This window comes from Falco punctatus (assembly GCF_963210335.1).
Source record: "Falco punctatus genome assembly, chromosome: 15".
Taxonomy (NCBI): domain Eukaryota; kingdom Metazoa; phylum Chordata; class Aves; order Falconiformes; family Falconidae; genus Falco; species Falco punctatus.
Window position 1 is genome coordinate 22,311,105 of NC_137595.1, and position 15,557 is coordinate 22,326,661.

The following is a 15,557-nucleotide window of genomic DNA, read 5'->3' on the forward strand; positions in this document are numbered from 1 at the left end:
AAGCCAGGGAGCGTAGGAATAAGAGTGTGTGTCATAAAGTTTACAGCACAGGTCGTCTATATCCGAAGTTGTGTAAGTCAGAAATGTGTGTACGCTGTTGTCGTCTTTATCAAGGGGCAGGGGAAAGCTGCTTAGCTGGCTGCCAGTTTGTGATTCTTTGTTTTCTTGAAGAGATAATTGAAGAAAATCTAATCAATTTTCCAGTAACATTGTGGTGGCAGGGCTTATCCTCAGGCTTTAAAGAAAAACAAGTACTGCAGCAAGCGTAGTTTATATCTTATGATTTTTTTCAGTGAGAGGGGTTTTTTTTCTTCCCCTAAATATTCCCAAAAGAGAATGAAATCAAAGGCATATTTTTTTACTGAGGGACAGGCTTGGTTTTGCGAACATCATAGGCATTAACAAAATCAGCTACAAAACAGCAGCTCTCATGTTAACGAAGGGTTTTTATTTTCCCCTCTTCTTTGATATTTGCTCTCAAACTTGGCTTGTCTGGAGAGGATTTTGATTTGGGGTTTTTGTCCTCGTTAACTGGAGTTTAGGAGATGTCCTCACTGATTGCAAATCTCGAATCTGGAAAAATGACCTGGGTGAGAAATGACACAGGATTATTTAAAAGGTGAGCTCCCCTAAAGGCAGTGAGCTGTAATCTAGAATTTAAGAACCTTACTTTTTCATAATTCTGATAGAATTGCAAATACGTTTAAGTCATTTGGCTTTGATACATGCTGTGTGTGACAAATCCTAAAAAATGTACTCATCTGAGCAGTTCTGAAGTTACGAGCTGGTCTGGAGAAGGTGAAGAGCTGGTCTGCCCTCATACTTCTCTCCCCTATTCCAAATCTCATCTTGGAGTTAAATCTGATGAGGAACAAGTCTGGTCTGCTGTTACTGGTTTCTGCTTTCACTCAGGACAGTGGGATTTGGCCCCAGGATGTTTTACTTTGAGGATCTGTAAGCACTTTCAGAGCTATTTATTTCAAATAACAGATTGCTCCAAACCCCCTCCACCCTACTCCCAAATGCTTTGAGGCCATAATTAGGTTTCAGAGATCTTGCAGCATAACTTTGTTTGGAGATGCTCTGTTTGATAGGATGCAATTGCAATTCATCCTCTTTGTAGAAATCTATGGTTCATCCCACTCAACTTAGCAGAGAACTGAGGGTCTCTCTTACTAATTAACAGCACGTTCTTGTTTGTAATGAAGACTGTTTACTATAGATTAGCATTCTGTTGATGTTAAAAGATGTAAATGAGCAGTTCTTGCCAGTTTGGAACAATATGTTCACATAGTCAAAAATAAATGTTGATTTTAAAGAAAGTTTAAAAGCCAGATTTTACTGTAGTTTAGGACAAAAAAAAAAATATGCATGTTTGTAAAGCTGATTGAAAGTTCATTTCACATAAGGGAACAAGTGCAACATACCGCATCTTTGATGAATGTCTGCATGTTGTACTACTGGCAAGTCGTATATCAGTAGGTTATGACAATAGAATATTTTAGTGCCACTTGGCTATGTATTCAACATCTTTCTCAAGTAGCCTAAAGAAAGAAACTGCAATAAAAGGACTTAAACTGAGAAATGCCCTTTTGATTTATGGAGTAGCTAAGTGTCTACCACCCACGTGAAAGTCCAGGAGGGTAGAATGCCTCAGCACTAATGAAAATCAGATCTTGTCATACTTGCCTGAACCTGCATCTCATCTCATATGTATCCACAGCTATCAGATTCCTATGGGGAATATAAAATATATAAAATCATTAGGCATCTGGTACTGTACGGTACTGTTCCAGGGTGGTGAGTGGATGTTATTTGTAACTCTTATTTCACCATCAGTTCAGGTATGTGTATTTCCAAAAATACAAACAGGAATGCTTTTAAGATCTTATGTCTGCAAAGTACTGTTGTGTTTCAGCTGCATTTTGGGAGAAGGAGACTACTTTTATGGACAAATCCCAGCCCTTTAAAACAATGTCTGAGGATTCTGTTCTTTGCTCTGCTGCAGACTCCTGAGCGACTATAACCAAACCACCCAGTGTCTGTGGGTGATGTGGCAATGCTACCACCACTGTCTAGTCTGCCTTGCTTTGAAGATTCTTGAGGGCAAAGAATGCTTCTTCCTGTTGTTTGTGGATGAATTGGTGAACCAAGTTGGCAAGCAAAGGGTGCAGGGTGGTGTAGATAAGAGAAACCTCAAAAACTGCAAAACACGGCTGAAGGGGGCCTGCCTCAAGTGTCTGCACAGAAATAAGTGCCAAGAAGGCAGCTTTATGGGAGAAGCTCTTGCTTTTTCCTAGGAATCAACATGACCAGGTGTCTGTCTGCAGTGCCTGTACACTAACACATGGAGTGTGGAGAAAAAACAGTAGGAGGGATTAGAGGGCTTCAGAAGTTGCAAGATGATGGGCTCACTGGGATCACAGACACCACCAGAGTGCTGCCATGGAAGCTCAGGAAAGCAGACCTTGGCCTTTTCCGGGACTTGCTTGGAAGATTCTAACACAGACACTCTTGGGGAGAAGAGCAGTCCGGGACATCTGGCTGATTTCTGAGGATTACCTACCAAAACCTCAGGAACGGTCCATCCCAATGTGCAGGAAATGTGGTGATGGTGGCAGGCAGTCTGCATGGGTGAACAGGTTGCTCCTGACAAAACTCAGACGTGAAAAGGAAGCATGTAGGAGGTAGAACCTGTCATCTGTGAGGAATAGAGTGACACTGTTGGAGCATGCAGGGATGGCGGTATGAAAGCTGAAGCCCATTAGGAGATGAGTCTTGCAAGGAACAAATGCAAGAGGAAGGGCTTCTCTAGGTATACCTGCAGCAAAAGAAAGGCTAGGGCAAATGCGGACCTGAATGGGGCAGGAAATGCGTTGACCAAGGACATGAAAAAGACCAAAGTGCTCGATACCTTTTTCACTTCAGTCATTACTGGTCAGATGTGCTCTCAGCAATCCCAGCCCTCGTAAGACCAGTAGAAAAGTGTGGCACAGTGAGTACTTGCCCTTGATATGAGAGTATAGAGTTAGGGAATGCTTAAAGATACTACCGAACACTTACAAACCCATAGGAGCTGTTGGATTACACCCAGGAAATGCTGAGGAGGCTGGACAGTGTCATTGCAAGGCCATTCTCAGTAAGTTTTTAAAGGTCATGGTGACCTGTGGGATGCTTCAGAGGACTGGAAGCAAGTAAATTTCAGTCCTGCCTTCAAGAAGGGCAAGGAGGAGGATCTGGGGAAGTACAGGCTGATCAGCATCACTTCAATCCCTTGGGAAGGTAACAGCAAACCCTCCCAGAAACCATTTCCAAACATTAAGGACAAGAAGGTAATTGGGTGTAGTCAGCGTGGATATATGAGAGGGGAAAATAACCTTGACCAACCTGGTAGCCTTCTGCAATGAAGTGATTAGCCTGGTGGATGAAGGAGAGTGGGGGCTGTTGTCTATCTTGAATTTGGAGAGGCTTTTTGCACTGTCAGTAAGACTATTTCATAGACAAACTGATGAAATATGGACCAGATAGATGGATAGTGAAGCGGGTTTAAAACTGGTGGAGCTGCTGATCTCAAAGGGTTGAGATCTGCACAAAGCCCACTTGGGGGCAAGTCAGTGGTGGCGTTACCCTGGGGCTTAATACTGGGGTCAGTGCTGTTCAATATTGTTACTGATGACTTAGATGATGAGATAGAGTGTGCGCACAGCGGGTGTGCAAATAATACAAAACTAGGAGTGGTGGCTGATTGTAGAGGAGTGAAGGCAGTGGGTTGGTTAACACTGATAACATGCAGCTGTGGCCTTGCCTCAGAGGCAGCGGGTTGATTGACAAGGTTGATGTGCAGCTGTAGCTTGTTCGTGCTAAATGGTTAAATAGCCCTGAAGAGTGTGGGAGAGGGGGGTGGATGGATGAGGAGCAGGGTGGTCTGGCCTCTGGAGGAAGGAGAAGCAGCATGGACAGTAGAATCTGACTGACAGTAAAAGCCTTGTTGCAGCTTGCTAGTGCTGTGACAGTTGGTGCCACGTGTGAGGCTGCCTGATTTGGACTCCAGCTCCAACACCTGAACTATGACAGCCGATAAACCAGGCAGTTGTGCTGCCATTCAGAGGAGCCTCAACAGGCTGGAGAAGTGGACAGAGAGGAACCTCATGAAGTTCAGCAAGGGGAAATACAAAGACCTATCCCTGCAGAGGAACAGCCTGATGCACAAGTACATGCTGGGGGCCAACTGGCTGGAAAGCAGTTTTGCAGAAAAGGACATGGGAGTGCTGGCAGACACCAAGCTGAATGTGAGCCAGCACTGGGCTCTTGTAAAGTCCAATGGCATCCTCGCCTGTGCTACAGCGTTGTCAGCAAGTTGAGGGAAGTGATTATTCACCTCTACTCAGCACTGATGAGACCACAGTATAATAGAGGCAAATGTCTTGGCATCAGCTCATATTGCAATGTCCTACTGAGATTTCAGTTTTTGAGAAAGAGTTGGACCTCTAGGACTCTGCTTAGATTTCACTGAGACTGTTCAGGTCATCTGTAATCATTGTGTTGAGTACACGCATGTACTCAACACAAAAGCACTGATTTAGAGTTGAGTCAGGTTTCACGTGCTGAAGTTTCAATGTCAACATACTCTCATGAGGAAACTTTCCATTAAAAAAACCCAAAACATTCTTCATTGTCCATGCTCTAATTTAATTCAAACAGTAGAAAATAATTTATTCTTGCATTGTTTTGTTGGTTTTGTGTGAGTCATAAGTCTTCAGTGTATTTTTATCTGAGCATTATGAACATGCCAACTAGTATCTCAGGACTGTGCACATTTAATTCTCATTAACATTTAATAAAATATATTAGAAAGGTTTAGGTATTTACAAAAATAGTTTGATTATTTTTTTTAATATATTTTCTTTCCCCCTGGAAATGCTGGTTTGTTGGAAGAAACTTTTCATGAAAGGATGTTAGAATATTTGTAAGCCGAACACATTTCTAAAACTTTTAATGAAATAGTAGCATTTTACTTTGATATTTACATAAGTATAGGCTATTGATGTAGTGCATGTGCTTGCCTAGGGATGGACTGTGCTGTCGTGGCTCATGTTTTCATCTCTTACCGTTTTAGCAAGCTAATGTTTAGAGTAAAGTACAACTCTGTATGAGATGGGGAAGACAAAATCTGCTCCTTATTTTGTAATATACTTAAGATAGGTATTGTCTCTCCTTTTGTTGTTCAAGCTTGACCTCTGTCCCTCTACTTAGAGTACTCCAACAAAGTAGTGACAAGTGTGTTTTTGAGCTTTAGTGTAGTTATTGTGGGCAGAAAGTAAGAGCAGGTTGGATATAATTTATAGGAGAGGAACAAAAAATCAGTCTTTCAAATATTAATTCAGATTATTGGCATCTGTCAAATACTGAATTACTGAAAAGAAACAAGAATGTTGATCAACAGATTTTTGGGCTCATTGAGACTCCTGCCTCTTAGAGGCAAGTTTTACCCTTACAATTTGGTAGTGACTTGGTAATAATGACATTATCAGTGTTCAATTAGAAAAAGTAATGGCAATTTGCACTGAATCCTAAAAAAAAAAAAGAAAAGTCAAAATGTCAGGTGGGAGACAAGACTTGTATGAAGTTTTAATTGGCTCTGGTTTGTGGGATATTTATTTATTCATTTTTAGGATAACTCTGTTTCCTGATTCTGTGTTTTAGTTAAAGGAAGAAGCAAGTTTGGTGGATGTCTGAAATCTTCAGCTTTCTTGGAAGGATAAAGGCCAGGCATTATATGTGAGCTACTGCAGTTTTATTGTTTTAATAGGAAACTGATTGTGTGTACCTGACCCTTAAGCTAACTGAAACTTCCTTTGACTTTGTGATGACATTTAGAATGGTTGATAAGGACATATAAACAGCAGCAAGTGACAGAAATGTATAGTATTGTTCTTAAATGAACACAAAAACATCTTTCCAAAGTAAAGACAACTGATCTGAAACTATACACCTGCTCCTTGTGAATTAATATGAAGAATCTTTGTTTTCTATCTTAGTGCCTGTGTCTCGTGCACTCATTCATATGTACACTGTCCATTTTCAGATGTTGAATTACTTACAGTGTTTATATCATCTTAAATATATATTGGCTTTTTAATATAGTTTCAGGCTTTCTTTCTGCCTTCAGCTTGCCTGTACATTTCCCTGCTGCCTTTCAAATTGTCTCTTCTATTTTTATTGCATTATGGAAGAATGTGGCTCCTTTCTCTAAATTTGCATCTTTTTGATGTAAAAACATTTGTATGAAATGTATCCCTAATGTTGTAAACCTGATACATGTAAATGAATCTTTTCTCCTCCTCCAGAGCTAGTGTAGCAAGACATCTACTAATACACTTGTACACAAATTTGCAGATGAAAGCCACAGTGGGAGTGGGAGCAAATGAAAGCGGGGACAAGGAGGAGGGAGGGAAAGAAGGAAGGAAGGGGGGAAGGAGAGAAGGCAGCAAAGGCTTCAGAAAGCACGTAGTGAGATGTTCTAGCCTTGCTACTAGTTTTTCACTGCATCTTCTATAAACTCATGTGTAAGGGCAAAGGGCTAGATTTTAGGAGTATTTTAAATATGTATGTAAGACCACCCTTGCCATTTTCGAAACCTGTGTACATCTGTCTTTATTTTTGGATGCTTAAAATGCTTTTGGAAATCTTAAGGTTTCAAGCTGAGAACCAGCTAGGCTTCCTCTTCCCTGTAGGTTCTGTGTGCTTTAGGTTAGGCTTATGGCCTTAAGTGATAGACTTTGTCGTTACAGAATGACACGCTAGATATGTTTAGTGTCACTGGGTTTGTAGGTGTTAAACACCATAGATTTATCTGGGAAGTCTTAAAATCAAATTATGCCTTTGTCATCCATATTGTTAATCTAAAAACAAAATAGAAAAAAAATGTCTCTATTAGATTTTTACATGTAGTCATCCTTAGGAACTTAATTTTCATAAAACCCTTCTGATTACATCCAGTGATATAACTGGCAACTTAGATAAAGATACAAGATAAAGTCAATTAATCTTTTAATTAAGTGCATAAAATTCTAGCCCTAGTCTCAGAATGCATTATGCTGTTTTTATCTTAGTGAGCAAGAAAACTCTGCTTTTAAGTAGTTGTTCGGTCTGTTCTGTCTTCATTATACCTAAGGTTTTCTTCCGCCTTATGCAGGAAGAGGAAAAGACCGCAAGTTTTGGAAGCACTTGTAATAACTCCTTACAGCATTGGTTAGATCTGTAAGCCAACAGAAAGTTCAATCTTATTTCTATAAAAAGATCTAGTGGCATCCAGACTCTCCTTAGAGCTGCAAGAGGCTCGGATATCTCTGAGGGGCAATTTGTGTATGACAAAAGCAAGTAATTATAGAGCAGAACCTGATCCCGTCTTACCTCTGCATTGAAAGATGCTGAGCAGAACAGCTTCCGTGGATTCAGATGGAAGTTGCAGGCTGTACGACTGCTCAGGACATCTGCTTTTATGTTCCGGAAGAACTCGTGTGGGCAGGTGTCTGTGCTTAGCATGGACCACAAATGTAATGTACTGTTTTCCTGGGCATTTAGTTTATAGAGAACCCATATGGAACTTAGGTTTTTAAGGTTTTAATTTTAATGAAGTAATCCCTGAAGTATAGAGCAACAATTGAAGCAACAGATCTGTATTGTTGTGGATTTAGACTCTCTGAAATTTATATTAATCCCACTGATTTTATTGGTGACTTCTCATGATAGTTATACTAAATTAATATGTTATACTATGATTTGATAAACACCAGCAGCTTTTTAGGTGTGATTACAGCCTCCCTGTAACTGCATGTTTTGGCAGATAACTGTCTTTTGTCTGTGAAAAGTCCAAACCCTTATAGTAGTTGCTGGTGCCTATTACCAGGAACAAACTACACATAAGTCATGTTACAGACTGAACGCTTGACAAATTCCCTCCTTAAGCCAGTGCTACTAAAATGTACCTGTGATACATATTTTAGCCTTCTTCTGTCTTGTCTTTCCAGTGGTATGGGGAAAGCCTGTCCTGATCAGTGAAATCCTTCTATGACATTTTTAGGGTAGCTTTGAAACTGTATATTAAATGCTCCCCATAGGTGTGCTGACTGAGGCTTAGGCATACTGTAATAAAACATGGTAGGAAGAGATACTGAGTCCTGTTCCTTTTACGTGCTCATATTTGGGGAAGGGTTTGGATTTTTTTCCCCTTTCCTTTTAAACTTGGAAAACAGTGCTGTATCAAAGTGCTGTTCTCTGAAGTTGAACAGATCTGTTCATTATATTTACTTTGAACTAGGCTTCACTGCATTTTAAAAAACACGTTGAGATTGGTTTTCTCAAAACAGCACATACTATTCCTCTTTTTGGAAGATGGGTTTTCCTGATAAGCCATTCTTTGTTTTTCCTACTAAAGGAACAGTCTTATTTCATCAGCTAAAATATATACCCCATAAAATATGGATTCTTTCTTCTCTTTGGAATTGGCTTTCATGGTTAACTTTTTGCTGATTTAGTTCATAATCATTTCTTTTGCACAACATTCTATGCAGTTCTTCCCCCACCATTCAAAATCAGGGGCGATTACATCCTGCAATTACAGAGGGCAGCTTGTGAATTTTTTCATTAGTCCATATTTTAGATGTTATTCTCTGAAAACTCAAATCCTGGAGTGCAAACAATTCCCTAGCCACACTGATACATAAACTTGCTCAGCGATTTTTTTTTTTATTTTTTTTTTTTTTTTTTTTCCATTTGCCTGTTTCTAGAATCAGTTTGTCCTGATGCTCACGTTACGTGTTTTTTGGAGTCAGAACAAGTACTTACCAGTCCAGGTACAAGTGCATGTTTAATTGTTCCCTTGAGTTAAAGGATAAACAACTGAAAGCTGTTTAGAGCTGAATTCAAATTAACAAAACCAAAACCTATGAACCTTAATGAAATAAGATCTTAAGACAATCAGTGGCCTTTTCATTAAATTCTCATTTTCTTTGCAGGTGAAGGAGGGTTCTGATTCTGGCTAATTGGCTGTGAAAGGGAGATGAACAAATGAGATCTGCTTTTGTATCCCCCTCCCTTTTTTAATCTCTTCTCCTTTTTTTCACCTTTCCCCCTGCTAGCAAGAAAAGTAATTATGGATGGGACACTTTGCAGCCCTTCTCTTGGATCTAAAATCTGCCAAGATTGAAACTCCTGCAGGGATAACATTTTTTTTAAAAATGTGCCAAAGAGCAAAAGATGTTTGAACATTCAAGTATTCATCCAACTCATTTAAAAAGAAAACTCTTCTCATTCTAGCCAGTGTGCCTGTTAACAGTCTAGGACTACAATATATTTAATACTCAGGGAATTTCACCTTTAAAATGTGCAACAAAAAGAGTAAGTTAAAGGATGGGAGAGAGCAGGGGGCTGAGAGGGGAAGTGATGAATGTTGTTTTAGATGCAGCTACTTTGTGTCTGTACGTTTCTGAAATAAGGCTACATTACTTTTCCCACAGCATGGGCTGGGGCCAGTCTCTGTGCAATTTGAGAGTTCCTAAGCAAGCAGAAAGCACCCTTCCTTCCTCCTCTCCCAGTCTTAAAGCCCAGGGAGCTTGTCTCTGGGGTGGGCTGAACTGGTGTGCAGTAAGCTGGTCCCAGTACTGAGGCTAAGGGAGTAGGCACGGGGAAAGAAGGGAATAAAGACTTTCTTTAGGCATTCAGTGCTTACTGGTCAGCATTGATTTTTCCCTTCAGCTCCAAAACACATTCCAACAGGAAAAGTTATGTCAAATGCATTTGAGATGAGGGAACATGTTAGAGATCGGTGAGTGATGTGGCAGGTGCCTGTGCACTGATTTAGCCATGGGTGGCAGGGGCTGCGGGGCACGTCACCTTCCCCTCTTTGTGGTTTGGGGGGTTTAGCTCTCATGCAGAGGTAGCAATGCAGGGCTTACATGCATGTGGAGAAGTGGGTGCATGATGAGTGGGAAAGGGTGGGGGGTCCCTGGGCCCCAGTGAGGATGGAGAGAAAGATGCACGTTGTGTGAGAGGAGGAGGCTGTGTTTATAGGGGAGTTCAGTGCACCTTTGTGCTGTGAGGGAGGGTGTCGGATACATCTTTTGTGCACGGTGGGTGCGTGGCAGGTGTATGCATGGAAAGCTGCTGGTACCCAGGGGAAGACGGTCAAGCCTCTGACTAGAGCTGGCTCACCCCAGGGGGGGCCACGAGTGGCCCTGGGCCGGGTCGGGGGGCAGCAGGGTGGGTGGTGCAGCCCCGGATGCTGCTGTGCTCCGTGCTGCGCCGTGCCAGTCCCGCATGCTGGTACCGCGCTGCCCGCTGTGGTGCCGTGCCATGCCAGCCTGCGTGCTGGTGCCGCGCTGTGCCAGCCTTGCCTGCCAGGTGCCAACTCTGCGCGCCGGCTATCGCCGTGCCGTGCCAGCCCTGCACGCCGGCTGCTGCGATGCCCGTGCCGTGCCAGCCCCGCGTGCTGGCCGCTCACCCTGCCCTGGTGGCCGGCCTGGGGGGCTGTGGGGGGCTGGGGCGGGACGCAGCGGGAGCTGCCCTCCGAGCTGTGCCCGCCGAGGCACCCGCCTGCCCGGCCGGCCGAGCGCACGTCTGCAGCAGGCAGTTCTGACGCCTGGGCTTACTGCTGCTGCGCTTTGCGCCCCGCGCCAGGAAAATGAGCTTTGTTGGGAAATCAGCTCATTAGGTAGATTCTCTCTGAAAGGGGCACACGTGCCCTTTGCATAATGGGGAAGGAGAGGAGGCTTTCGGCTGTGTCCGTTTAAAAAATTGCAACCGCTGCCCCCTCCCTCCTCCACTTTGTAACGAGCCTCCGGTTCCGCACAAAGGATTCATCATAGCCATGCAGCACTCACCTTCTCCGGCCACATCTTCCTCGGCTCGCTGGGCTACTTTCAAAAGGGGAGAGTGATCGGGGGGTGGCGAGGCTGGGAGCTTGTGCTGAAGCCTGACCATGGAGGTAGCCCGAGACCTTGCTAACTGGCCAGTCTGGTCCCCCCTTGGTCTTTAAAACCGAGAGGCAGATAGTGCTGAACAGGCGGGTTATTTGTGCTGCAGATGCAGGGAGGGCGGAATAGCTCCACACACCCGCTACCTCAGCAGCACTCACTGATCCCAGCCAAATTTTTCAACTTTATTTAGGGGGAAGAATAGATCACATGGGGAGCTTCAACAAACTGGGAGGAGCGTGTTAGTGCAGAATCAGGTCACTAACATAAAAGCCCAGGAGTTAGTCACAGACACAAAGATTAATAGTGTTAGCATAATCGAGACATAAAAAGCAGCCTAAGACAAAGACAAGAGATGCTTATGGGAATTAGATGCTTCTGTTTTCTTCCCTTAGCTGTGTCATTAAGCAGGGAAATTTCTTGCTTCTTTTATCAGGTGAGTTTTCCTAACTGAGTAAGAAATAGAGTAGATGTAGAAGAAATGTATTCAGCTTCTAAGTGCTTTTGAGCACATTCTTCTTGGCTGGCAATCTAGCATTTGCACAGGCTTTAATTTTTTTTTTTTTTTTCATTTCTGAAATACTGTCTGTCTCTGCCCTGCTGCGTGGTATTGATTCAGTCCCAGAGAAATAGATGCTACAGACCCATTACAAAATACACATATGCCTGCATAAAATAGTCTGGGTTGAATAGTTGCCGCACTCCTAGTCGCCTCTCTTGCTCAGACAAAGGCAAGCAGGCTGCTGGCTCATCCCTTATTGTCCCAGTGGTTGAGAAATCATTGTGGAATTAAGTTTCTACAGCACCTTCTTCTGATCTCTGCCTGTCATTCATTAATAGATGGCAAGGCTCCCAACAGGACCATCAGTAATACAAAAGCTGTCCCTGAGTGCTGAAGAGCTGATTGCTGCTAGGACCGCAGCATGATTCTTATTTTAATCATCATTTTAATATCTTTATTCAATCAACTGCACATTCCAAAAAAACTGTGATGGATTTTGGTTATTTAGAGGCCAAAACTCAAATGTGGATGCCTAAATGTGGGTACCTAAATACATACATATCTTGCGAAGAAGTGGGTCTGACTTTTATAGGTGCTAAGCAACTGTTCTTCTGCATTTCCATCTGCTTTTAAGTCACATCCCACCCTCTGCCACCTTCCTCATGTCCACACTTTTAAAAAGAAATTAGCTTTGAAAAGTAGGCTATCTTGTTCCTTTGCTTACAGAAGCATCCTGCCCGAAAGAAGCTCTGTCCTAAAATTTGATACCAGATGAAGAGGAAATTAGTGACCAGGTGAATTGCCACAACAAAGCCGAGAGGCCTGGTGTATCCAGTTTGTGTAAAACTACAGGAGAGCTTTTCTGCTGCGCACCCAAAAATTACTCAAACAGTCGTCAAACAAGTTGCACCTGCCTACAGAGTGACTATCCTTCCTTCAGTTTTCAGAAAAATTAACCAGCTTTGGCAGTTAAAGGCTATAACAGTCAAAATGTTGATTCTTGGCAACTTCTTAATGAAGTGCCTCTGGATTAGATATTATATCAATCAGGATATCACATCAAGAAAAGCAATCTTCATGTTAGTGTAGATCAAAATATGTAACTGAATCCTTTGGTGTGCAGTGCCGTTCTCTGCCGTGTTACCTGTGCAGTATAACTTTCTGCTTCTTGTTTTCATTTCCCCAGCCTGGGGTGCAGGGGGGTAACCTGTGTCTATTCCAGGCTCCCTGCTTCCTGCGGGTCTCTTACAGGAATCCAGGGAGTGCAGCTGCTTACTCTGGAGGGGAGAAGAATTGCAATTGCAGTTGGTTCTTTTATAGGTCAAATCAATGGAGTGGAGAAAAAGCACTTTACATCTTTACTACAATACAGGCATGCTGCAAACACAGTTAGAACCTGTCCTGTGCTTTAAACTTGGAAATTTCTCAGCTGCATTTTATTACCTAGAGACTGACCTTTATGTATAACTTCCATTTCAAATGTGCAGAGGCCCGATTTTGACAGAGATGCCATCCATTCCTCTGTTGATAGAGTTTGAGATATTTTCTTTGGTTTTATTTTTTTAATAATTTCCCTGTATTACCGGCATGCAATGGGAGATAACATGCCTAACAAAGGCTTTTAGCGGTCTGGTTAGCCCTTATTTGTATTTTCATCCCCAAGTTCTTCTTTTCTTACTGACTGAACTTTTCTGTCTTATGCGTTTCATAAAACTTCCTTTTATATTTCTTTTTATACACAGCTTCTTACTGAAGTGTCTTATGTCAACTGAAAAAGCTATATATAATGTGCGTGTATACATACATATTTATATATATGCATACATATACATATGCAAAGACCTGGGGATACAAATTTCTACCAGTTTGTATTAGTGCAAGGGTAGTTTTTCCTCCATTTTTATTTATATTTAACTCTCCCCAACATTTTGCCTATGAACTCCTAAGTAAAGCAGTAATGGATGTCTGAAAATGTTCTAATATATTTTTATGCTACATTGAATCTTTTTTTCAAATACTTGGTTCTTAATCCAGTATGACTAATACACTAAAATTTCTCTCGCTATCAGATTTGCCACTTCCTGAATCTTCTCTCTTTCAAGGCTCATAACTGGTCAAAAACTGTATCAGTCTGTTGGGGATTATGACTGTGTCAGAGGACACAGTGTTGACCAGCTACAGGAGCAGTTGTGGTGTAGCCCTGCCTCCTCCAGGAAAACTGAGGCTTCTCAGAAAATCAGTTGATACCACGGTTAAGCCCACAGATCCAAATCAGCAGTGGCTTACAAATGCCCAACTCCCATTGATTTCAATAGGACTTAGACCAAAGGATCTTTGTGCTTATGATCTCTTGACAACGCATGCTAATTGAAGTTCAGGGGAGCCGTTAGAAGGACCACAGTATGTTCTGACAGCAACTGAAGGGCTAGAAGAAAAATGAACGTTTGTAACTCCTGAAGTTCTTCAAGCTTTGAAAAATGACCTAAAGGTTCTCTCCCAGTCTGCAGTGAAATGTTCCTTATTCATCGTTGCAAAATTCTGTGATGTCCCAGTCAGATTATTGACATTGCTATTGCTGCTTCTATTTTAAATGTTATAATTAGTAATTTTTCACGCTTCCAGCTTGTCCTTTCTCTCAGAAATTTAAACTACAAAGACTGATGAATTAAAGCACATCAGATACCACTGTAATGTACGTATGTGGTACAAGGAGATTACTCCCAAGGTAATGTTTTCTCCTCTTCTACCTTCAATGCCTACATTGTTGTCAAGGTGCTATTCTCATTATGTAGAGATTGAAACAAGTCCATTACGTGTAATGGGTCACCATTTCACCTTGGCACAGTGAGAAGGGAATATGGCTTTCCTTATTTAGAACGGAGCATGCATGCATTAAAAAAAGAATTATTAAAAGCAAAGTTTCTCATCAAAGCCAGGCCATCAAAATCCTCTTTGATAAAGTTATAAATATTGACTGCAGGGGAAGAGCAAAATTTATAGCCAAACTTAATGAAATGAAATCACATTATGCAAAAAGTTTCAGTACTTGTGTGTTGTTCTCCTCTTCAGTCCTAACCAGAAGGTTTGATTTTATTAGGAGAGACAAAATTTACTTAATAAAAAAAAATCAGTTTAACAGTCTATTCCTGGATGAGTACATAATGTAAAAATGGCTTACCCTAGTGCTGCTGCTACATCTATCAGTATCACTAATTTTAATTGAATGCAGCCTGATCATAAAATGTGGAATGAGTTTTGAGATTTCAGAGGCATTGTTGGTGGGTATTATTGGACTGTTCCACTAGCATTGTACATGGGTAGCTATGAAATGGCTCCTGGAGAAGACTGACAGTTCCTGAATTCTTTATTCCAGAAAGAAGGCAGGCAGGAGGGGGTATGGTAGGAGTATATAAAATACATAAAACTGAGGAAGTAAGTCAGAAATTCCTAATTAATCTCTGCCATTTTTTGAGAAGAAGGAGAAATTCAGTGAAATTGAAAGGCATTACAGATAATGTTAACGAAGGAAATGCTTCTGTACATAGCACAGTATTCTCCTGTAGAATTCTCTTCTGCCAAGTGTGCACTGAGGCTGAAAACCCTGAAGGATTTCTGTACAGGTGTCAGTGTTCATGTGGGAATGAGAGCATCCGTAATTATAAGCAGTGTGTTTTTATTGTGGCCTGTGGTTGTAAGACACACGCTACTTAGCACATGTAAGAAGGAAATTCCCTTTTGGGCAGATTTCCTGTATTCATTTTTCTCTTTAAGCGTAAAAGCATTTTTAAAAGCATCTGGAACTGACCAGCGTCAGAATCCAGGGCTACATAGATAACATGTTTGATCTTATATAGTGACTTTTGTGTTCTTACCATGAAACAGTTCTGGTTTCAGATCTGCTAGGTGAGGAATAAACTCTGGTTCAGCAATAGCAATATTAATCTAGATTTTTCCACTGCAGTCAACTCCTCCTGTGTATATCTCTGTACATTTTTAGTCCTAGCACTAGTGGCCCGAGAGGCAATGTGTTTCTTTTGCCAGATCAAAAATCTCCTCAAAATGGCTTAAATCAAATAATGAGC

General features: G+C 41.7%; 1 protein-coding gene across 9 annotated transcripts in view; it reads left to right on the forward strand.

Moving 5' to 3' along the window:
- Nucleotides 1-15,557, forward strand: part of LOC308054043 (uncharacterized protein C8orf48) — a 97,465-nt gene that overhangs the window by 19,604 nt on the left and 62,304 nt on the right. For 2 of the 9 annotated variants that reach the window (XM_080366195.1, XM_080366196.1), the window contains exon 7: nucleotides 5,704-5,989. The exons of 6 other annotated variants lie outside the window; for them this stretch is intronic. In XM_080366195.1, coding sequence (XP_080222321.1) covers nucleotides 5,704-5,762 — 59 coding nt within the window. In that variant the 3' untranslated portion in view covers nucleotides 5,763-5,989. Of the gene's footprint in view, nucleotides 1-5,703; nucleotides 5,990-15,557 lie in introns of those variants that run through there. One more of the 9 variants, XR_013923917.1, reaches the window with a different exon arrangement.